General features: G+C 39.5%; 1 protein-coding gene across 2 annotated transcripts in view; it reads right to left on the reverse strand.

The window, feature by feature from the left end:
• Positions 1-25,513, reverse strand: part of Fbw5 (F-box and WD repeat domain containing 5) — a 134,633-nt gene that overhangs the window by 63,597 nt on the left and 45,523 nt on the right. For both annotated transcript variants that reach the window (XM_068360117.1, XM_068360116.1), the window contains exons 4-7: positions 17,644-17,821; positions 15,966-16,075; positions 6,213-6,437; positions 5,622-5,813 (exon numbers count right to left, since the gene is read on the reverse strand). In XM_068360117.1, the coding sequence (XP_068216218.1) occupies positions 5,622-5,813; positions 6,213-6,437; positions 15,966-16,075; positions 17,644-17,821 (705 nt within the window). The remainder of the gene's footprint in view (positions 1-5,621; positions 5,814-6,212; positions 6,438-15,965; positions 16,076-17,643; positions 17,822-25,513) is intronic.

The following is a 25,513-nucleotide window of genomic DNA, read 5'->3' on the forward strand; positions in this document are numbered from 1 at the left end:
GAATGCGTAAAGATCCAGATGTGACCAATCTAGGAGGAAGGCATCTATATGTATTGCTGCTGGGTCCGGGACTGGAGAGCAATAGATTGGAAGCCTCTTGGTCAGCGAGGTTGTAAAGAGATCTATGGTGGGTTGACCCCAAGTCGCCCAAAGTCTCTTGCACACATCCTTGTGGAGGGTCCATTCGGTTGGAATTACTTGACCTTTCCGACTGAGACAATCTGCTAGGACGTTCAAGTCGCCCTGGATGAACCTCGTTACTAGGGAGATGCCTCGATCTTTTGACCAGATGAGCAGGTCCCTTGCGATCTCGTACAACGTCAGTGAGTGGGTACCTCCCTGTTTGGAGATGTATGCCAAGGCCGTGGTGTTGTCCGAGTTTACTTCCACCACTTTGCCTCGAAGGAGATACTCGAAGCTTCTCAAGGCCAGATGAACCGCCAAAAGCTCCTTGCAGTTGATATGCATGCTCCTCTGACTCGAGTTCCACAGACCTGAGCATTCCCGACCGTCCAGCGTCGCGCCCCAGCCCAAGTCCGATGCTTCCGAGAAGAGAACGTGGTTGGGTATCTGAACTGCCAGGGGAAGACCCTCTCTTAGGCTGATATTGTCCTTCCACCAAGTCAGACAAGACTTTATCTTTTCGGAAATCGGGATCGAGACCGCCTCTAGCGTCTTGTCCTTCTTCCAGTGAAAAGCCAGATGGAATTGAAGAGGACGGAGGTGTAGTCTTCCTAATGATACAAATTGCTCCAGGGATGACAGCGTCCCTACCAGACTCATCCACAGCCTGACTGAGCAGCGTTCTTTCTTCAGCATCTTCTGGATGGAGAGCAGGGCTTGATCTATTCTGGGGGCCGACGGAAAAGCCCGAAAAACTTGACTGTGAATCTCCATCCCTAAATACAGAATAGTTTGGGATGGGACCAGCTGTGACTTTTCCAAATTGACTAGGAGTCCCAATTCCTTGGCCAGATCTAGAGTCCAATTGAGATCCTTCAGACAGCGATGACTGGAAGAGGCTGAGAAGCCAGTCGTCCAAGTACAGGGAGGCTCTGATCTCCGATAGCACGAAACTGGTACCCCACATTCCTGTAAACAAACCTCAGAAACGGTTGGGAATCCGGGTGTATAGGAATGTGGAAGTATGCCTCCTGAAGGTCGAGAGAGACCATCCAGTCGCCTTCCATAAATGCTGTCAAGACAGCCTGGTAGACTTCATCGCGAAGTTTGTCTTGACAATGAACACATTGAGCGCACTTGCCTCTTACGTACTCCTGCAGTGAACATGGCTGCCAAATCATGGAGCCATCCCTGAGGGACTTGTCTCTGCAGAGAACGTGGCTGTCAGATCATTGGAGCCATCCCTGAAAGCCTTGTTTATGCATGACATAATTGTACAGCAAAACTTCAAAGGCTCGAAAACAGCTGTGAAGTTGACCTGTAAAATCTTGGAGCGTCTCCTGGCCAGGCGCCAGGGAGAGTCTACGAGATTTTAGAAGTCTATCTGGGCAGAGGCAGAAACTCCCAAGCCGAGAACTTCTCTCGTGTCATATCAGACTCTCGCTCTATAAGCCAGTTTAAAAGAAGGGAAAGCAAAGGCTGTATCCCCCAAACTCCTCCTGGTGATAAACCAGTCGCCTAGCAAACGTAAAGCTCTCTAGGAGAGCGAGAGAGCACTAGCTTATAAAACAACGGCTTCGAAGTAGCTAGGCCTAGTGTAAGCTCTGACGTTTAGGCGAACGAGGAGCAGCAGTTACAAAAAGATCCGGACAAAGATCCTTAAAAATCAGCATGATTTAATTTAAGTCCATAGAGGGCTAAGCAGCTTTAGGCTCCTCTCCGTCTGACAGAGTCCTCAAGGGAATATCAGTAGGAGGGGGAACAGCAACTTCCTCATCTAAAGGAACCTTGTCCGATAATAGCTGAGTCTCAGGCAAGGGAGAGACCTACCGTGGTGGCAATGCTTTAAAAGCAGAGTCCACACGCACTGGTGCATTAGTAGCGGACCAGGACGCAACGTCATGTAACTGCTTGACAGTCTGTGAACTGTCAACAACAACAGGTGAGAGAGACCAGGACGCAACGTCATGTAACTGCTTGACAGTCTGTGAACTGTCAACAACAACAGGTGCGTGAGGACGCACAGCGTCCACTCGAGACTGCTTTGACCGCCTAGATTGAGCAGTCAAAACAACTCTAGAATGCGGAGGTTGACGCACAGCGTCAAAACAAGTCAACTCCAATTGTTAGCAAACGTCCTGAACGTCAACAGGAGCATCAGCAAGTGGCCTAACGTCCAAATGTGGCTGAAAATCCACACGAGACCGCATCGAGTGTGGTTCTAAACAACCTGACTGACGTGACTTAGCTACGCCAACGTCACCAGGACGCACAAAGGAACGTTAGGTTGGCTGAAAGCCAGGATCTCGATGAGATAAACGGCTAGGCTCAACGTACTAATCGGCAGAATAGTCTTCCATAAGGGAGGCAAGCTTATTCTGCATGTCTTGCCGTACAACCCATTTAGGATCAACGGAAATGGTTGCGGTAAGAGACGAGGGTAACGTCTGTGACCGCAAAACCTTGCCAACAAAAAGACTCTCGGAGTCTGTGTTACGCTTTTGTTAGGCGGCGAGTAGTTTTCCGATGACTGCATAGGGTCAGAGCTGTCCTAATGGCTACAACCAGGACGCTGGACCTGTCCTGAAAGGACTGACTTTCGCTTAAAGGCCTCGAAACCTTGTTTCAGGTTTCTTATGCGAAAAGCCTTCGGATGACGAGGAGAAAATAGTCTCTCTCGCCTTATGGTAGGGGAGATCTTGGTAAGATACACCCGATACCATAGAGGGAACGTCTGTTCGCTGATCAAGGCCTCTCGAACCCATAAGTCGTACGACATTACTTCTCCCCTGGGCTTGGGAGCTTGCAAGAGGTCCCGGACTAGGTGAACGACAGGCACGAACAGACGAACCCTCGGTTACGCAACACTGTAACACTTTGCGCAATATCACTTTATCACTACGATTTTCTGTTTGCACTTATTTCACTGAAATCGAAACTTTTACTGATTTCTACCTGAAAAACGCAATTCTACCCTCATCAAAAGCTAGTAAATGCGAAATCAGTCGTATAATGCAAGCACATTAATACCAGCAAAACACAGTAAACATCTTTTAAGATAAAAAAATTCAGTGGCTGGGGAAGAGACTAAACACTAGTTCATTCAAAACTACGTTTTCAATCTCTCACCGTACATTGCCTGGGGACAAGAATAAAACTAAAAACGTTTTATCCTTTCTCCCCGTACAGAGACTAGGGACGAGAGTAACTCGAGAACAACGTTACCCGCTTGAACGGAACGTTTTCTCTCCTCTCTCTCCCTCCGTCTCTATCTCTCTCTCTCTTGATTTCGCACCTAAGAGAAGAGCCCAATTACGTTTCGTCAAAAAAACATGTTATTTGACCAAAGGAAAAAACTGAAAGGTTTTTCAATTAAAAAGTTCCTTTAAAATAGAATTTAAAACATTTAAGCTTTGAAAGAAGAATGAACAAAACGTCAGAATCGATTTACTCTTTCTGCAAAGTGAAACCGTGATACTCTCTCTCTCTATCGTAACGATAGAGCGCAAACTGCGTAGCATAAATAAACTAAACGTTAGTTCATCTTTGAAAACAGTACGAAGACTATTCAAAGAAAATCTTTCATAAAATATTTATTAAAAATATTCATTTAAAAAGTTTTAAATCATTAGCTCTTTAAAAGCTATTACGATGGAAAAGGGCTCAACGTTGTTTAACTTCGGTTTCCAAGTTAGGACCTCCTACTCTCAGGAAAGGTCGCATATAAACAAATCATTAAAATTTATTTTTATGTTTATTATAAATGGAAAGTTAATCGAAGAGGCCTAATAAAGGCGGTGAGATATAAAATATATAGAGGAAAATCTATAATTAATTTATAACGTGATAAGATAATTGCTAAAAGCCTAAACACACTTCCGTCTAAGGGAAGGGTCGGCCATTTAAAAGTCAAAAAAAGTCCATACTCTCTTTGTCATCAAAAATTAAATCTATCCAAAAACGAGTTCAAGATTTAAGATGAAGATAAAACACCTGCACTGCGAAAGCTCAAACCAAAATGAAGTACTTCACCAAATATGTTGAGAAAACTCCAGGTTCTACAGCTAGTAAAAGTACGTCTTGTCGACACGTCGACAGAGAAGAAATTGAGTCTTTGTTTACATCGAGAGCGGTATCTGGCCGACAGTTGGCGCTGGTGGGCACACCCGCAACCTGTATAGCGATCGCTGGCGAGTTTTTACTGTTTTTTTGTCTGTCGAGCAACAGAGTTGCAGCTATTATATATTCACCGGCTAAGTTAAATATTTAAAAATGGAATCTAGATTCTTTGCTTTCAATATCAAAGCAAATCTTATTCTGATTAGTAATTAAGGCTACATAAAAAAAATACTTTAAAATATCAATGCTTCACAAATTCCTAAATTAATTGGAAAAAGATTCTACCTTGAAAAGCACACTAAAAGTACTACAGTACTGTATATAAAAATTTTTGTTTCGTATATGCATAAAGTGTAACTTCTTCTGAACTTATTTGCTCAATTTGGACAAGAAAAACCCATGCAAGAAGGTTCAATTGAAATAACCTTCTGTTTTTGTTACAAATATTCATACTACTAGAAAAAAGACATGCTATTCAAGATGAAAACAAACCTTCAATGTTGTAATTTTTCATAAATGATTAAATTGCAGAAACTAACATTGACATGTCAAAACAACTAAGTACCCATATTTCATAACCTTGACAAAACCCTTAATGATCGTTCTAGTCATGTAGCTGAATTGCTGGAACTTTTAAAATTCAAGAGCCTCATTTCATATTTTGTAAGGTTTTGTTTGCCTTTCATTGTTATTCTCTTTATATGGTACAGTATTTCTTAATTCTATCGTGCTGGGTTGTTTTCCCTGCTGAAGCCACTGGGCTAATACAGCATTCTGCTTTCCCCAGTAAAGTTGCAGCTTGGCAGGCATTATTATTAGTACTAAATTTGTTTGAAAAAAAACTTCAAAGGATTTTAACTGATGAACACTGAAACAGCAGGCCAATGATAAATTTCCTTGGCTACGGAAGGCAGAAAATGGAGAATCTAAATAGAATACTGCGTTACACTGAATTGTAATAGGTACCACTACACGCCCGTCTTTGGTTTCACCCTTTCCTCAACCAACCAGCAGAGTAGGATAATGTAATCGTTCTCCACGAATGGACAGGCTTGATATTTCAGTGAACAGCGGTTGAAATACTTTGGGAGAAGATTACTGTCAGCAGCTATTTTAGGAGTAATAATAATAATATTAATAAAAATTTCAATAGTAATGTAGATGATAAGTGACACACTAGTGAGGGAAACTTAGGAAATTCCTCAAAAGACTTCCCACATGTAGGAGTTACCATTCTTCTGTGCAGAGTTCATTGTTCCCATTGGAGATTCCGGACCAGATGGTAACGTATTTTTGGTATCAAACTGCTTTCTGTTATAAAATACATTCATTAATTCTGCTTGCTAATGAAATCCCCAAAACATATCAGTAAAGCTTACCAATTCTTTTTCCAGGTCCATTGCAGAATCAGGCAGACTTTCCTCTGCCTCCCTATAATCTTTAGTGTACGTGATGGGATTCGTGTGAACGGGATTGACGGGTAACTGCTGCTTCACGTTTTGGTCTTCTGTGACAGACACCTGGTGAATCCCCAGATCTCGATGCGACGGTGGATTGCCTCTTTCAACAACCTGTGACAGAGTAGTCGGAATAACAAAGAATTAAGATATATACAGTACCAGAACAAAAATGGTAGCTAAAACAATCTCTGTAGCTAAGAGCAACGGAGCATTATCTATGAATTCAATGTCACATTAAGCGCACTTGTACCAAGAGACAGAGTACATGCTTAATGCTCTAGTATTATTCTGTTCCATTAATGGCATTACCAAGCTAAAGCTCAATTGGTGTCTAGAATATTTAAGAAATAAATGTTGGCACTTCTATCCTGGGAATAATTGCTATAAAAGTAAAATATTTATCATTAAGACATTAAATTAAAGGAAAACTATTATACATTTCATTCTTGAATCTCGAAAGAGAAGCGCTGAAAAACCAAAGAATCTGTGTTTCTGCAAACTGGAACTCACCTCCTTTTGTCCCTCAGGGGCTTCTCTAGTATTAGCACCATTTGACTCCTGACTGGGCGCAGAGGAGGCCTTGGGCGAGTCCTGAGTGAGGCAATTAGCCACCAGAATTGTGCGAACGCTCGATGCATTGCGGTTATAGAACTTGTATAGCCTGCTGATGATGGCATGATGCTCAGAACTGTTCTCCTGATAAGCTTTGTTGAGCCAAATAACACTTGCGCTTACCTTTGGAACAAGCAAAACTATAATATGAAAATAGAGAGACACTTTTAAGTATGGGTTCCATAAGCTTGTATGCTATATTTAATGAACAAGCAAAAATAATTCTTTACAATACTTCAGAGGCTTTGTAGATCGGCGGACCAGGCCTTCGGTGTGCATAGAAAATGGGAATTTTCCTTCGCATATTTTAGGCGATTTGCAGCCCTGTCCTTTGTATGGCAAATCCCTTGTCTTAATTAAGAGTATTTACAGGTATATTGGTAAGCTGAATTCTATTTAATCACGTGTTGGTCTTTGCTCTGTCGTAGTTTGCTTTGCTTGCAATTTAACATTATCACAATGCACATTAGCCACTTGGGTATGTCGATTTGATGATCTAATTAGTGTACCCACTTAGTTCAACTGAAACAGGAAGTTATAATTAACTAGGAATTGGCAAAATCTTTACATACAGCGCTGATCTTGAATTGAGGAGTATTACTGTACAGTATATGCAAAATATGCTATTATAACAAATATGTTTGCATATGTTAGTTTAGACTATTCATATAAACTTCCAAATTAAATTGTAATCTTTTTTTTGTTATGAATGGTTTGCAAAGCAGCAAAAGAACATGTTCTTGCCATTGCGAGTTGATATCCCGTCAAAAGAATACATCATTTCACTATTACAGTATTGTAACACACTTTGTTCAACGGGTGGATTTGTCGACAAGCAGCCTTTCCTGATAAATAAGTAAACTCTCTTTGAACGGTAAATCATAATCATGAAGTTTTTGTTTTTTCAAACTATCAAATAAATTACTTGTGTAAAAGGACGGACTAGGTCACTCTAAGAGGTATATGTTGCCATCTTTGCATTTAGGATGCTAAGAAAGATCAAAGCCGCACCATGCTTGATGCTCCCATCACCTAACTTGAACTTTCAATTGTTAACATCTGACTGGATATGGAAATGATCTTAGGTAATTACCAGGTCAAGAGGTCTTATTGGGTTGTTTAAAACTTTCTGGGTCAGGTGCTTAGTTCAGCAGTCTACCACTAATGATCAAAACATCATCTACATAAAATTCCAGTGATCACGGGAGCAAGAAAATTGTGGTAAAGGAATGAGCATGGGTGACTTATAAAATGTCAAGGTAATTTTGACGATTTACAAAAAAATCTTAATCTTTCCGGTAATTAAAAAAACTAGGATTTTAGAACCTGAACCTTTTTTCTATTCTATACATGATTGAGATAGGGTTGAACATAAGGGTTATGCTGGTCCATCGATCTACATACACTCCAAACAAACATAATTATATTAATGCAATATAAATAATAGTAAGGTTAAAATTCCATACGAAACATTCAAAAACTTTATACCAAATGTTTTTTAATTTTTAGGTAAGTTAGGTTATGATGTCTAACCTTAAATTGTGAGTTAAACTACAGTACAGTATATTATTTGACAGTGAATGGAAAGCCAAATGCCCAAAGCCCCTCTCCAGATGGAGAATATTAAATGAAGACTCATATAAAATTCTTTGTCATACATAAATCTCAAGGAACTGAAATTGTAAGAAATTGAACAAAGTACAGTAGGGTCCCGAATTACACGTGTTCTAATTACACGATTCCTCAATTACGTGATCGATAGTTTTTAAAAATTAATTTTCCTCTATCTGCGAGGAGCATTCTAAATCCGCGAGTCAAGCACCGCGAAGCTAGGAAATCTATTGTTTTCTTAATTGTATTGGTGGGGGGGGGGGGGTGATGGTTCCCCGATGTCTGAGAAGGGGGGGGGGAGAATGTGAGAGAAAGATTTCTGTTCAAACATTTTAAGACTAGTTTTGGATGAAAAATGTTAAGGTTTGCCCATCTGTTGTGTGAACTTGTCGCTAGGCCTAGCCTAACTGTCCAACACCTATATGTATAATATTCCATATTTGTACTAATTAATTTCTATACTTACGTTGTGATTATGGTGAAAAATCCTTATTCATTAAACTTTAAATTAAAAACCATCAAAATAAAGACTATTTTATATCATGCTACTGCCAAACATGTCACCACAACCAAACCCATTACTTTGTTTGGTACGTTCCATCGCCGATCATAACGAACTCGCTAACCAATTTTAACATCTGTCTATAGGTTAACTTTTGCGGCAAAAGATATCTTACCAGGTACTATGTAATAATAATGTTATAATTAATGTTGTTTTTATTTATCCTTAGAAAATCAAATATATGAAATATGAGCAATTATGTTTCGTGTTGTTTTTTTTTTCCTAAAAAAACGCCTTCTTAAAAGGAAAACGTTTTTTTTTACGTTTCATCGTCGATCATAAACGCATTTACTCCTGAAAGTGATATTGAAGAGCTTTTACTAAAGATGTTATTGTAAATAAAGATTATAAATAGGTGGTAAAATATCTATAATTAAAGTGTAGCAGCATCAAGAAATGTTGGGGTTCGCCCTTTACATAAGAATGTACTGTACATTGGATTAGACAGAACGTAGAAAAAATCAATTAGGAAAAAATCGGTATTCGATATCCTCTTCATCAGCATCGTCAATCGGGCTTTTTATTTTTTTTATTCTCAGTCGTTAACTAGTTATCGCACTGCCAAGATCTGCACACATTCCGATAATTCACATTTGAAGGTTTTCTGGGAGAGGATGGATAGAGAAAATACCGAACTATATAAAATGTTTTTTTAACCTGTTAAGCGTCACCCACGTGATAAACCGTTCACCACGATCTACTCGGTACCCCGCCTTCAACTGTATATTCCGTTCATGACTTTAATTGCCTTTTACAAGCCGTCAGTCTCGTGATGTTACTTTACTCGTATAGTAAGTATAGGATCACCACTTGGCAACACTCTCAGCATATGGGGACTGTGAATAGAAACTTATATGATGTCTGGCAACTATTTTTCTGAAGGTAGCTTGATGTTAGAAACCTGGTTTCCTATCAGTGCGCTCGGGCGTTCATGCATAAGTGGTTATTTGTTGTTCCTTTTGTAATGAACGGTCTAAAGAGGAAGGTTATTTCTTTAGATGAAATAAATGATATTCTTGTTGTGGAATTTGATAATGATAACCTGTTTGATAATGAGAGCACTAGTTCTGAATCCTCCAGTGATGAGTATATTGAAGAAACAAAGTTTTCTTTCGATGCCGAAAGCGAAAATGACTTCTCATTACCGAATGACTGGACAACGAAATTTCACAAAACTATAAAGGGAAAGGAAACGCCGAGAGAGAGAGAGAGAGAGAGAGAGAGAGAGAGAGAGAGAGAGAGAATAAAGTGGATAAATAATGTACAAATGTATGACGAACATATTTGAAAACTACAGGAAACGATATGAAGAGAGAGAGAGAGAGAGAGAGAGAGAGAGAGAGAGAGAGAGAGAGAGAGAGAGAGACTTATCCCTTTCTTTTTGTTGCTTATCCAGGCGTAAGATTTACGATTGAAGATAAAAAGAACCCATTAGAATATTCAGTATTATGTAGCCATTTGAAATTAAATAATAGTAGTATTAATTGTTTTTTTTACTCAACCATTTAATTAATATCCCTACTTTTAACTATAATTACGAATTATAAGCATAAAGAAATTATATTAACTTTGAAAAATTATCATTAGTGAAATGACCGCTCAGGGCAAAAAAAGCGTGATTATCGTACAGCAGCCTAGTGCACACTTGCGCCTACTGGCCGTGTTTACGTGTGGGAGTGTCATCATGGATATACAGTACTATACTGTAATTTTTAACTATTGCTAGATACGTACTGTATCAAACCTTGAAAACCCTTTTTTGTTTTTTGTATCTATAGGAAATAATTCTACATCATTCGGAAAATACTGAAAACAGTAAGCTATGCATAGTACAGTAGTAAATACTACAGTCATAGAAAATTATCAAAACTTTAACAACTTTTTATTGTTTTATTTATCCATAAAAGAAATTTTGTACAGTATTTTATAAAAAAAAAATCTATAAGAAGGATTTCTTACAGTATTGTTAAGATAAAAGCTACAGTATATATATATATATATATATATATATATATATATATATATGTATATTATATATATATATATATACATATATATATACATATATATATATATATACAGTATATATATAGCTAGATAAGCTAGATAATGGAGTGGAAAAAAAAAATTGACGGGTAGGTTGCTGTTTGCCGCCATGATGTGTTTCGAAATATACGAATTTCCAATTACACGAGGCCTTTCATCGACCAAATTCTCGCATAATTCGGGACCCTACTGTACTCTGATTGCCTGCCATGTATCTGTAGTTTTCTTTCCCTGTTAATGATAAATTTAACATAAATGTATTGTTTCTGAAGAAAAGCTAGAAAAGACAATCTTAAGTTACAAGGCCTATCTTAGATTTAAAAGACTTTGAATAAAGGTTGTTCTAGAACAATAAATGCAAGAAACAGGTCATTGTGCTTGTCACACCACATCCAATCACCCAAGAGACCAACAATATCCGGACCAAGACTTTAACTTGTCCAGTATCTGCGAGTCGGAAACATTTCAACAAGGCGACCTTGGACCTCAGGTCTTACGGATTTTGGATTGGATTTATGAATTTGGACCAGATGGCACAGCACTGGAGCCTGAGAGGCCATTCAGCAGCAATGTGCATCAGGAAAAAAAACCCAGTAGTTTCTGTATGAAGGAAAAGCAAAGAGGCTGGACAGAAAGATGTAGTAAAATGCTATGAAGTGAAAGCAGATATGGGCTGAATGGACAATACAAATATCTTTAAATTATGCCTACTGACAGCTCTAACCCATAAAGGAGCCAATCCATTTGATCCTTCACGACAAGCTAAGAATGTTAACTTGGTGGTCTGGTTAACTATTTTACTCTAATAATAATACAGTAATAGTAATAAAGATTACAAATTTGAAAGTAATTTGTATTCTTTCTAAAAATACAAACATGTAGCTATTTATAGGTATTATAATTTTGGCAAAGATGGAAGTCTAGCCACAACTTTTAGTGAGGTATAACCTTCCACCAGCTAGTTAGCATGGGGGGGGGGGGGGTGTTAGCCGGCTACCCCACTTACACAAACACCTGTGTTGTATTGTCACTTTTTATTACAGGCAGGACTTATCGGGGCACAGGTGATGGCAGGCCAATTTGTATAAATAGCTACAGGTTTATATCGTTAGGAAAAATGAAAATTACTTGCAAATTTCTCATTTGTTCAGACACTGATACAAACCTCGCTATTTATAGGGATTGACTTACCCCTTAAGAGAGTTGAAGTCCAAACCAACTGGCTGGTCTTTGACCGGGGTTTTCCTGTACGTGCCCCTAACATAACAGGGAGGAACCCCGACACCTCGCCAAACCACTCATGCAAAACACAGTCAGTGGCCTGAGCAATCTGTGTAATACTAGCCATGTGACTAGTCTAGCTAAGAATTCTCAGAAACATAGGAATCTTAGAATCAACCATAGACGTTACCCAATACCACCTCGCTAGGGGGTATGGGACGTAACAAGTACATTTCTCTATACCAGGTTACACAAGGGAAACGGTTCTGCCTGCAGACAGCGCAGGCCAGCTTTGCAGAGTACCGTAGGTGGAAGATGAAAAAAAGAAAGCCAATCATTTTTTGTTATTCATTTCAGACTTAACCATGGTTAAACTCTACCCTCCCCCCATTTACTACTTGTCCATCAAGGAGAATGAGGTGTTTAGACCATTTATTGTGTAGCCACCACAGGATCCATGGAGAGCATCTCCATGTTCCTGTGGGTCACGTCTTACAGGAAGTGGGCAATGACAGTTATTAGACGCATCCACACGCCTGCGTCACAGAGTAGTTTTCATAAAACGCTGGGGCGTATTCCTGCCCCCAACGTTATGAGCACTACTCCACAAGGAGAAGGATCAGGATTCAACGCTGGGTCTATGACCTTACGAATCCAAGCCGAAAACGTGTTCTAGGTGATCTTTCTTTTGATCTTCCCCAAGCTGACGAAGTGGGCTGACTTTCGGAGGCGAGCTTCTGTAGTCTCTTTGAGAGTTTCTCAATGGCATAGTTGCCGTTGATCTGGATCATTGATCATGCTAAAGACGACTCCCAATCCGAAGGGGTTGAATTCTGGAATCTGAGCTTCCAGGAACAAAGTTGAGTACTGTATTACCTGGCCCATTGCCGGGAATGAGAGATGTTGAGGGCGGCCCATGGGGTTCGCCGACTCTCTTGGCTGAAGCCAACACGAGTGGGAGGCCTGTCTTCGAGGTCAGGTGAAGAACAACTGCTTGGAGTCCTGGGTTGTAGGGGGCACCCTTTGGGGACCAAAGGATGCAACTCATGCCCCGTGAAGGAGGTCTCCCTTCGAACTGAGGGCAAGTAAACTTGAAGCTGCGTATGAAGAGATGCAATGCCAACATAGAGGAAAGGTTACAGTAATTCCTTTTGCTCGAAACTTTCCTCGTATCTCAAATTTCTCGTATGTTGGGACACTCGTGTGTCGAGGTATTACTGTAATGGTTAATCTTTGATATAGGTAGTAGGTTGACCAGGTCACCAGTCACCCATTGAGATACTACTGCTAGTGAGTTATGGGGTCCTTAGACTAGCCAAACAGTACTACATTGGATCCTTCTCTCTGGTTACAGTTCATTTTACCTTCGCTTACACATACACTGAATAGTCTGGCCTATTCTTTACATATTCTCCTCTGTCCTCATACACCCGACAACTCTGAGATTACTCAAAAATCTTCTTTGCTCAAGGGGTTCACTACTGCACTGTAATTGTTCAGTGGCTATTTACCTCTTTGCAAGGGTAGAGGAGATTTTTTAGCTATGGGAAGCAGCTCTTCTACAAGGACACGCCAAAATCAAACTATTATTCTCTAGTCTTGGGTAGTGTAACATGGTCTTCCACTGTCTAGGGTACACTTGGGCACGCTATTCTATCTTATTTCTATTCCTCTTGTTTTGTTAAAAGTTTTTATAGTTTATATAGGAAATATTTATTTCAATGTTGATACTGTTCTTAAAATATTTAATTTTTCCTCGTTTCCTTTCCTCATTTAGCTATTTTCCCTGTTGGAGTCCCTGGGCTTATAGCATACTGCTTTTCCAACTAGGGTTAAAGGTTAGCAAGTAAAAATAATAATAATGATATGAAAGTTTGTTTGTAGACTTAAAACTACTGTAAGTTACCCTCAGTATGTAGTATACACAAGTAATCGTACAATCTGATTTCATAGTGTGAATCACTTTGAATTGTAGTGCAGGGCTACTACAGCAATCGTTCACAGGTGCAAAACAAATTGGGAACAATATCAATTTCAAATTGAATGTGGAACAAAAATATAAGGTACAGGTATTGCCCTTGTATTTGAGCAAAATTACCATGATACAGTGAACCCTCGCTACTTCGCGGTTCGACCATCGCGGATTCACCACTTCGCGGGTTTTTTCCATAACCCATACTGTATATATATATATACATATCGCAGATTTTCCGGAAATTTCGAAAATACCGCGATATCTGAAGACCCCCCAACACCACGTCATTAATTCAACCGATGGACCAGGGGGTTATCAGGGCGTTCAAGGCCCTCTACACGAAGAATACCTTGGCGGACCTCGTTGCGTGTGTGGATGCTGCCCAAGATGATGAGGATGAAGATTTTAACTTGAAGGCGTACTGGCGGCAGTACACCATAGCCACGTGCCTGAAGAGTATTCAGAAGGCACTGCGAGAGATGAAACCTGCAACCGTGAATGCGAGCTGGAAGAAGTTGTGGCCCCAGATTGTTTACGACGACGAGGGATTTACTCCGTCGGAAATCCAACACTCTGCAATACGCAAATCTGTGCAGTTGGTTGCCATAATTGGAGGTGACGGGTTTGGCGACATGACGACTGAAGACGTCGACGAGTTGTTGGACTGCCATTCCCAGCCGCTAACTGACGCAGACCTAGAAGACCTGACGAAATCGGCAAGCGAAGAAGAGAGTGAAACCCAGGAAGAGACCCAAGAAAATGTCGAAGAAACGGGCTTAACATTAGAACGGCTTGCCAAGTTCTGCAACCATATGAAGGAGGCGACAGAAATGCTGCAAGAGTGGGACGAGGATATGGTTCGGTCTATGCAACTCTCCAACAAGGTCGATGACATCATGACTCCCTACAGGATGCTCTTAGAGCGAAAAAAGAAGCAGCGGCAGCAACTTACGATCACAATATTCTTTTAGCCTCGCAAAAGAGCCAGTTCCTCCTGCTAGTACACATTCGGAAGAAATTGAAGAAGTTGAAGAGGTGTCCCAGGAAAAGACACCTCCGTCTGAAGAGACGTAAAATATTATTATTGGCTGCACAGTAGAAGACATCATCAGCTTCATCATCATCATTTCTACCGTGCAGCAAATTCATCGCCATCATCATTCAAGTTTTTCTTGAACTTCTTTCGTGGTGAGTACAGTAACAATCTTTATTTTTTACTTTAATATTCTAACATTTTAATATTTGAGCCCGTTTTATAGTTTAGTACTGTATGCATTAAGTTAAAGGGGAGGTTTTAAAAGTCTGAAGAGTATACATGTTGCAACCTATCATATTTTTTTTGTTTAAAATTTACATTTACGTACGTAAAACAATCTCTCTCTCTCTCTCTCTCTCTCTCTCTCTCTCTCTCTCTCTCTCTCTCTCTCTCTCTCTCTCTCTCTCTCTCGTAAATTGTTTTCCTGCTTTGCTACGTACAGTATGTACTGTATGATTTTATATAGATACGGTAAATAATATTTGTAATAACATATTTTGTAAATGCTTTTACTGTAAATATCATTATTAATCACTTTCATCATGCGCGTTAAATGCCTTCTTTGTTCTGAGCGTGGTTGTTTACTGAGTGTACTTTATGACGCCGTCGTTTCAGGCGGCGTCATAAAGAAAAACATTTCATTTGGAAGTCCTAAGAAAAATAAGTAAAACATTGGAAATAACAAAATCAACATACTGTATAATCAATATAATCGATGCAAAAACTAACCTATACATATATGTGTACACTAAATGAGTTTGTTTCTTCATTATGATCAGAGATAAACGTAAACAAAACATTGGTTGCCATTTTTTATCGTGCTTTTTAGCGTGTTTAGGAAACGCATGATATAAAATCGCCTTTAATATTTGTGCCTGTTTTAGTTTAGGGTACTGTAGTACATGCCTTAAGTGTTCTGTACATTAAAGGGTAGTTTGTTAACAGTACTACGTACAAGGGAAGGTTTTAAAAGTCTGAATATACATGTTAAATAAATAGGTAAATATGGTGTCACTACTTAGCGGATTTTCATCTATCGCGGCCGGGTCTGGAACCTATCTACCGCGATAAACGAGGGTTCACTGTGTTAACAAGATAATGCCAATTTTAAGGAGTTAAAAAGTCAGATTCTTTCATTTAATAAAATTGCATACCTAGCAATTCAAACAAAATAAAAAATAATAAACCCATTAAACTTACCAAATGTGCTAGCCAATGAAGATCTCCTGAGATTAAGTACTGATCATTGTACCAAGTACCGAAAATGTCGTACGGTTTGTTGAGCACCCGGCACTGCAGTTGGAAGTCCTCTGTAAGGGTTGAGAATATAAAGTTAAAAAAGTTCAAATTATATAAATATTGATCTGATTACAGCACTGAGACTATGGATACCACTTGGTGCCAAATTGTAACCGGGAGGAAGAACGAGCCATTGCACTATGAAGCATAAGTTTAAAAAAATTGTTGGATTGGACTGGATTAAACCATAACTCCTTTAAAATCTTAAGTATGATTCTTGACTACATATTTTCTTTTGATTCAGTCTGTTTCTTCTTCAATTAAAAAAAATGGGTCATTAAAAGTCTTACAGTCTTATCTTGAGAGAATGCTTCAAGTCCTTCATTTCAACATGTTTTGAGTACAGTATTGTTCTCCTGTCTACTCTTCAGCTGCTGACTCTGTCTTAATTGGTTAGAGAAAAATTTGCAGTCTACTAAATTCCTTATTCCTTATCTGGATATTAACCTCTGGCATGACATTCAGTTAGCACTTTATAGTCGTTGCATAAGATTTTGTTTTAGAATTCTGACTATCCTTTGCATTCAAATCTTCCTAGACTATATCATCCTGTACATAGTACTTGGTATGAGGTTACCTCTTAACAGTTTTGGCTTCTCTATTATAAGGTTCAATATCTAACCATTCTATCCAGCTAAGACCTGATTGTGAAATGATTTTCATAATCTGGCGATTGAAACTCAAGAAGCTCCAACTAGTTGCAACTACTTTTCTTGTTAACAGGTTGTTATAAGTCTCGTATTATAGTTTATATATGGCTGATCTATTTTAATGTGTTTTTTTTTATATTATTTCTTATACTGTATATATTTCTTCATTTCCTTTCTCACTGGGAAGTTTTCCCTGGTGGATCCCTTGGGTTTGTAGGATCCTGCTTTTCCAACTAAGGTTGCAGCTTGGCAAATAATAATTAAAACAATATTAATAGTACTTCTTTTAGATTCTATTTTTTGATGAAAAATACCAAATATTATAAAATGTAGCAATACTATACATAATTTCCAGCAACTCTACATTTGCTATATACATTTATTCAAAGCCCGCCATCATAAACTAGATGGAGAAATATGATTTTGTCAAACTGCCAAGAACCTTTAAAGATTTATTTCAATTTGCTAATTCCAGACTAAAAAATTCTAATATTTCCTTGTCATTTCTTTTGTATTTAGTCTCATCTGAAAAAGGAACTTGGAAAGATCAGATACATTTTGGACAATCATATGGATTTCTAAATTAAGAACTTAACCTAGGAGAAAGGCACTCCAAAATCAAACCATTGCTCTATAGTCTTGGGTAGTGATATGGCCTTCGTACCATGGTCTTCCACTGTTCTGGGTTAGAGTTCTCTTGCTTGAGGGTATACTCAACATACTATTCTATATTGTTTCCTTATTTCCTTTCCTCACTGGGTTATTTTCCCTGCTGGAGACCTTGGCCTTATAGCATCCTGTTTTTCCAAATAGGGTTGTAGCTTAGCTAGTAATAACGATAATAATAATAATAATAACTGGAAAGCTCCAGCCTGTATGAAATAGTTTTCAAACTATTTAAAAAAATATATATATTTCCCAGTACTAACTTTCTAGATTGAAGACTGCAATTTCTCCAGATGTGCTATTGTAGTTTCCAAAGTGAACGCCCGACACCAAAAGTAAAGTATCGGAGCTGTTGAACTGGGAAAACTGAGTGTACTTCCACGAGTGCAATTTCATATCACGATAGTACTTGACTTCGGCCGGGTGAGTACTTGTCCACACCTGAAAAGTACATGAGGAAATCAAGCAAGAGGAATTCATTACCTTTGTTATTAATCCATGGCAATAGAATAGTTGAATAAATATCTAGAGTTGATATAAAAAATATATAAAATGCATATACTGTATACTTGGACAGTATTATCATACATACATCTTTCAGAATCCAATACAATATCCTATGCATGCAATGTAAACATATCACATCAATTATCAAGTGATTTGTGTCATTTGGGTCATATAATCCAGACATGCAGAGCCAAAGAAATAAAAGTTGAAAAACATTGGAACCAAGGTAATGCTGCAAAAACCATTTAGCAATGTGCTGACAGCTCTACTTTCTTTTATAGTTTACAATATACCGTATATATGACTGATCTCTTTTAGTGTTGTTAATTTTCTTTACACATTTATATTTTTTATTCATTACTTATAGGACAATTTCTAAGTAAATTGTATTTTACCTAACATACTTACCACGTCCCAATAGATAGGAGCACTCTCTATCGTATCTCTATCGACCAGAGATTTTCCCTACCCACAGGCCACTCCCCTCGATCCCCCTAACCCTTCACACTTGCTTGACCTCCATCTCCTTTGTTTACCCAGTATGCCCAAAGGGCAAGCTTGGGCCAGCCTTCCATGCCAACCACAACCATTCTCCTCTAGTTTCAGGAACAGTGGCATATGATAAATGGGTCTACTGTATAGCAGGGAAGGATGGGGGCAGTTACCCTACTGGGATGTGCTAAGTATGATAGGAAAAATACAATTTACTTAGAAAGTCCTATTTTTTTTTTTTAAACAAATACTTAGGCCCACTGTAGCCGCAGGGGCACAAAAACAATTAGAATAGCGCCAAAGTATCCCTGCATATTGTAAGAGGCGACTAAAAGGGACGGGACGAGGGGCCTGGGAATCCCATCCCTGTATTATAATCCTTTGAGACATCAAAGAGGTGGAGCTGGGGGGAGAGTCGCTGCTCCCCGCACTCTAGTTTTGGGGTGTTTGAATGTGCGTGGATGTAGTACGATAGAGAGTAAAAGATGTGAGATTGGAAATATGTTTAGGAATAGAAGGTTGGATATATTGGCTTTGTGTTAGATAAAGATAAAAGGGAAAGGTGAAATGATGTTTGGTGAAATGTCTGGTAGAGTGTTTGGGATTGAAAAGGGAAGAGCAAAAGGTGTGACTTTATTGCTGAGTGAATGGATGACAGGTAACGTAGTGGAATGGAAGGAGATATCATCTAGGTTAATGTGGGTAAGGGTTAGGTTGGGTAGGGAATGTAAGGCTTTTGTCAGTGCGTATGGGCCAGGTAGTGAGAAAAGTGAAGAGCGGAATGAGTTCTGGAATGAATTAACTAGGTGTGTAGAAGGAATTATGTAGTTGTCATGGGTGACTTAAATGCTAGAGTGGGCACTGGAAAAGTAAGTGTCGTCATTGGGAAGTATGGCATACCAGGTGAAAATGAGAGAGGTGAGAGACTGGTAGATATGTTTGTTGAGCAAGAGATGGTGATAAGTTCTAGCTTTTTCAAAAAGTAAGATAAAAACAAGTATACATGGGTAAGAGTGGCAAATGGAAGAGTGGTAGAAAGGGCGTTAATGGAATATGTGTTGATAACTAAAAAAATGTTTGGAAGATTGAAAGACGTGCACGTGTTTAGGGGTATGGCTAAAGGTATGTCTGATCATTTTTTGGTGGAAGGATAGTTAGTTGTAGCAAAAGAGTGGGGGAATAGAGTAGGTGGATGTAAAAGGAAGCTAGTGAGGGTTGAAAAGCTAATAAAACCGGGGTTAAAAGTAAATATCGAGAAAGGTTGAAAATGACATATGATGAAGTGAAAGTAAGAGAAACTGGCAATTTAGAGGAGGAGTGGAAGTTAGTAAAAGAAAATTTTGTTGGGATTGCAAGTGATGTGTGTGGCAAGAAGTTTGTTGGAGGCAGCATGAGGAAGGGCAGTGAATGGTGGAATGGAGTGAATGTAAATGTGGAAGAGAAAAAGAGGGCTTTTGAAGAATGGCTGCAGAGTAATAGTGTAGAGAAGTATGAAAGATATAGAGAGAAAAATCTGGAAGTAAAGCGCAAGGTAAGTGAGGCAAAGAGGGCAGCTGACCTGAGGTGGGGTCAGGGATTGGGTCATTCATATGAAGAGAATAAGAAGTTTTGGAAAGAAGTGAAGAGAGTAAGGAAGGCTGGTTCAAGAATTGAAGAGACAGTGAAAGATGGAAATGGAAAGTTGTTAAAAGGAGAGGAGGCAAGGAAAAGGTGGGCGGAGTATTTTGAAAGTTTACTGAATGTTGAAGATAATAAGGAGGCAGATATAATTGCTGTTGCAGGTGTTGAGGTGCCGGTGATGGGAGATGAGAATAAGAGAGATATTACAAGAGAGGAAGTGAGGAGAGCACTAGATGAAACGAGAATAGGAAAAGCATCTGGTATGGATGGTGTGAGAGCTGAGATGTTGAAGGAAGGGGGTGTGACTGTACAGTACTTTAATGGTTGGTGAGATTGTTTAATATGTTTTGTGTTGTCAATGGTGCCAGTATATTGGGTTTGTGCGTGTATTGTACCACTATATAAGGATAAGGGAGATGTGCATGAGTGTTGTAATTCAAGGGGTATTAGTTTGTTGAGTGTAGTTGGAAAAGTGTATGGTAGAATACTGATTAATAGGATTAAGGATAAAACAGAGAATGCAATCTTAGAAGTACAGGGTGGTTTTAGCAGAGGTGGCTCCTCAACATCCGGATCTCAGTATTGATAATGTTTCTTTAAATATGTATGACTCTTTCAAAATTTTAGGTGTGATTCTCGACAGTAAATTTACTTTTGAGAAACATATAAGGTCTGTGTCTTCTTCAATTTCACAAAAAATAGGCTTATTGAGAAAGTCTTTCAAGATTTTCGGTGATCAATCTATTCTGAAGAAGTGTTTTAATTCTTTCATTCTACCTTGTTCTGAGTATTGTTCTTCTGTTTGGTCTTCAGCTGCTGATTCTCATCTTAATTTGTTGGACAGAAACTTACGGTCTATTAAATTTCTTATTCCTGATCTAGATATTAATCTCTGGCACCGTCGTTCAATTAGTTCATTATGCATGTTGCATAAGATTTTTCATAACTCTGACCATCCTTTACATTCAGATCTCCCTGGACAATTCTATCCTGTTCGTAATACTAGGCAGGCAGTTAATTCTAATAGCCAGGCCTTCTCCATCATGAGACTCAATACTACGCAGTACTCTAGAAGTTTTATTCCAGCTGTTACCAAGTTGTGGAATGATCTTCCTAATCGGGTGGTTGAATCAATAGAACTTCAAAAGTTCAAAGTTGGAGCAAATGCTTTTTTGTTGACCAGGCGGACATGAGTCTTTTTATAGTTTATTTATGTCATTTGTTTTTGATGCTGTTAATAGTTTATATATGACATGTCTGTTTTGACGTTGTTACTGTTTTTAGAATGATTTATTGTTAATTTGTTCTCTTCATTTATTTATTTCCTTATTTCCTTTCCTCACTGGGCTATTTTTCCCTGTTGGAGCCCCTGGGCTTATAGCATCTTGCTTTTCCAACTAGGGTTGTAGCTTGGATAGTAATAATAATAATAATAATAGGGGTTGTATGAATCAGATTTTTACAGTTAGGCAGATATGCGAGAAATATTTAGCAAAAGGTAAGGACGTGTATGTTGGGTTTATGGATCTGGAGAAAGCGTATGATAGAGTTGATAGGGAACCAATGTGGAATGTGATGAGGTTATATGGAGTTGGTGGAAGGTTGTTGCAAGCAGTGAAAAGTTTCTACAAAGGTAGTAAAGCATGTGTTAGGATAGGAAATGAAGTGAGCGATTGGTTTCCGGTGAGAGTGGGACTGAGACAGGGATGTGTGATGTTGCCGTGGTTGTTTAACTTGCATGTTGATGGAGTGGTGAGAGAGGTGAATGCTTGAGTGCTTTGATGAGGACTGAAACTGGTAGACGAGAATGACCATGAATGGGAGGTAAAGCAGGTGTTGTTTGCGGATGATACTGTACTGTACTGGTTGCAGACGAGGAAGAGAAGCTTGGCCGATTAGTGACAGAATTTGAAGGGTGTGTGAGAGAAGGAAGTTGAGAGTTAATGTGGGTAAGAGTATGGTTATGAGAAGTACGAGAAGGGAAGGGGGTGTGAGGTTGAATGTCATGTTGAATGGAGTTACTTGAGGAGGTGGATCAGTTTAAGTACTTGGGGTCTGTTGTTGCAGCAAATGGTGTAGTGGAAGCAGATGTACATCACAGAGTGAATGAAGAATGCTAACTGTTGGGAGCAGTTAAGGAAGTAGTAAAAAATAGAGGGTTGGGCATGAATGTAAAGAGAGTTCTATATGAGAAAGTGATTGTACCAACTGTGATGTATGGATCGGAGTTGTGGGGAATGAAAGTGATGGAGAGACAGAAATTGAATGTGTTTGAGATGAAGTGTCTAAGGAGCATGGCTGGTGTATCTCGAGTAGATAGGGTTAGGAACGAAGTGGTGAGAGTGAGAACGGGTGTAAGAAATGGGTTAACCGCTTGAGTGGATATGAATGTGTTGAGGTGGTTTGGCCATGATGAGAAAATGGAAAATGGTTGTATGCTAAAGAAGGTGATGAATGCATGAGTTGATGGGAGAAGGAGAAGTACAAGAGGAAGGCCAAGGTTTGGGTGGATGAATGGAGTGAAGGAAGCTCTGGGTGATAGGAGGATAGATGTGAGAGAGGCACGAGAGCGTGCTAGAAATAGAAATGAATGGCGAGCGATTGTGACGTAGTTCCCATAGGCCCTGCTGCTTCCTCCGGTGCCTTGGACGACCGCGGAGGTAGCAGCAGTAGGGGATTCAGCGTTATGAAGCTTCATCTGTGGTGGATAATGGGGGAGAGTGGGCTGTGCCACCCTAGCAGTACCAGCCGAACTTGGTTGAGTCCCTTGTCAGGCTGGGAGGAATGTGGAGAGGAGAGGTCCCCTTTTTTGTTTCATTTGTTTGATGTCGGCTAACCCCAAAAATTGGGGGAAGTGCCTTGGTATATGTATGTACTTCCAACATCCTAATAGAAGGAGCCTCAGAATTAGGAGGTAGGTAAATAGACCCTGAAGAGAGGTGAGGGAGCTGCAGGTGGGGGGGGGGGGGTGTAAGGCTTGACTGGAAAAAAGTAAAACAAAAAAGGGAGGTCAATGAAAGTAGGATAAATAGGTAATACCCAACCAAAGGTCATCATCTTCTTGTCGGGTTGATCCATGGAGGACCAAGGGGCTAGGGTGCAAGACACTCTATCACTCGTTACCTCATCCGGCCTGTTGCGGGTAGCTGCCCTTAGATCCCCTACTAGGTGATTACGATGGGACCGAGCTTGAACCCCTCCCGGGACTTGAGGGAGCCGTCCTTAAGGTAGTGGGTTGTAAAAGTCGAATGTCTCAACCATACACTTGCCCTCAACACCTGGCTGACTGCCATGTTTTTCTCCAAGAACAACAAGGCATCGATGCCAAGAATCCCGTGAGGCGTGACGGACCCTTCATCAGGTACGCCCTTTGGGTCCCAGAGCCAGAAGGAGATTGTATTATTCGATACCGCTTTCTTCACTCTACCTGCCGTCATAGTGTCTCTTGATAGCCGGCCGGAGGGCGGAGGTCCTAGAGATACTGTACTGTATTTCCTCACCACCCTCCCTAGGCATAACAGAAGGTCCTCCGGCACATCTCTGATCAATAGAGATACGATAGAGAGTGCTCCTATCTATTGGGACGTGGGAAGTACTCGTATTGGAACAAATAGTTTATTTGTTATTGAATTATTTCCTTTCCTCATTGGGCTACTTTCCCTGTTGGAGCCCTTGGGCTGGTAGCATTCTGTTTTTCTAGCCAGGGTCGTAGCTTGGCTAGTAATAATAGTAATAATAACATTAATAATAATAATAATAATAATAATAATAAAATGTTAAATACTGTACATGCATTAGGCTGGAGAGTTAATAGTACGTACAAATATTGTGATAATTATGCTTATGATTAAAATTACATGCAACCACTTATATAACCATAGAATTTAACACAAAATTCCATAAAAAAGGCAAATGCAAGTACATCTATAATTCTTTTCTTTTACTTAAAAACATATATAATAGAGAAATCAAATCACTTTCATAAACCAGTACAGTATGGTCCCGAATTGAGTGTGTTCTAATTGTGCGATTCCCCATTTAAGCGACGCTGGTTTTCAAAAATAAATTTTCTGTATCTGCAAAGCTGTTCAAAGTCTGCGAGTCAAGCACCACAAATGGTATCAAATCTATTGTCTTTTATCAAGTATTCTGTATTGGTAGCCCAAAATACAGCATCATTTTCGGTGATCTGTGTGCTCAGGCCAAAGATGATCCAGGAGAAGGGTCATCAAAGCAGGCATCCCCAGAGTTTAAAGCTTCATGGTTTGAAAAATTCAAGAGACAGTCTGGCATTCATTCAGTGGTACGGCATGGGAAGGCTGCCAGCTCGGACACAAAAGCGAAGTCTTTGTTACGACATTCGATAAGTTGATTATCAAAGAAGGCTACATTCCCAAGCAAGTCTTCAACTGCGATAAAACTGGGCTTTTTTTGCAAGAAAACGCCAGTAGGGATTATAAGGTCAAGCACCTACTGGTGTATCATTCAGAGGCTCCTAGTCAAGCCCATTAAGTGCTAAAGGAGAAGCTTCTAGTGATGTGAAGGGCTAATGCAAAAGTGTGGGTAATGAGAGACTTGTTTGTCAAGAGGGTAAATCTGTTTTGGTCCGTCAGAAAATATTTGGAAGAGAAGCGCCTCCATCTGAAATGTCTGCTGGTGTTGGACATCTCTATTCACCCTCCTGGCCTCACGAAAGATATCTTTCTGGAGTATTCCTTCATTGGGGCTCTCTATCTTCCACCTAACACCACCCCCTCCTCCAGCCCATGGACCAGCAAGTGATTTCGAACTTCAAGAAGCTCTATATAAAAGATCTCTTCAGGATATGTTTCGAAATTAATGACAGCACAACCTCACCCAGCGTGAATTTTGGAAGGAGCGTCTCGACATTGTCATATGTCTCCGACTCATCAAAAGGTTTCAAGGCGCAGCTTGAACTCTTCTTGGAAGATGTTCTGCAACATGAGGTTGAAGAGATTGTTACACTCGGGAGGTCCATGGGGCTGGTTGTTAATGAAGACGACATTACTGTAATGAGATTCTCGAGGAGCACCAAGAGGAGCTTACGACAGATGGCCTGAAGGTGTTGGAGGCCATACAAATGAAAGTCGTTCAAGAACAGTTCTTTAACAGCGACGAGGAGGAGGACCCTATGAAAATTACAGAATCTAAGCAGGCTCTAGCTTGGTACCATAAAATAGCAGCTTTTGTAGAAAAGACACACCCCGAAAAGGTTTACAAAGGTCGTGTTCTTGTGCAGTGTAACGATGTTTGCCCGACTCAATTCAGGAACATTTTATAAAAGCAGGCAGAAACAAGCTTCCTTAGATAGTTATTTCAAGAGGAAGCTCAAAGTGATCCCAAAAAACAAAAAAGTGGAAGTGATGAAGAAATTGATGAAATTTAGAAAGTAGAAACCGAAGAGTAAAAAGAAAACTAAAGAACTAGAAAAAGGCAAAAAAAAAAAAAATTATTTCAAGTTTTTCATAAATTCAAGTAAAAATGCTTTTGCCC

Source organism: Palaemon carinicauda, chromosome 36 (genome assembly GCF_036898095.1).
Source record: "Palaemon carinicauda isolate YSFRI2023 chromosome 36, ASM3689809v2, whole genome shotgun sequence".
Taxonomy (NCBI): domain Eukaryota; kingdom Metazoa; phylum Arthropoda; class Malacostraca; order Decapoda; family Palaemonidae; genus Palaemon; species Palaemon carinicauda.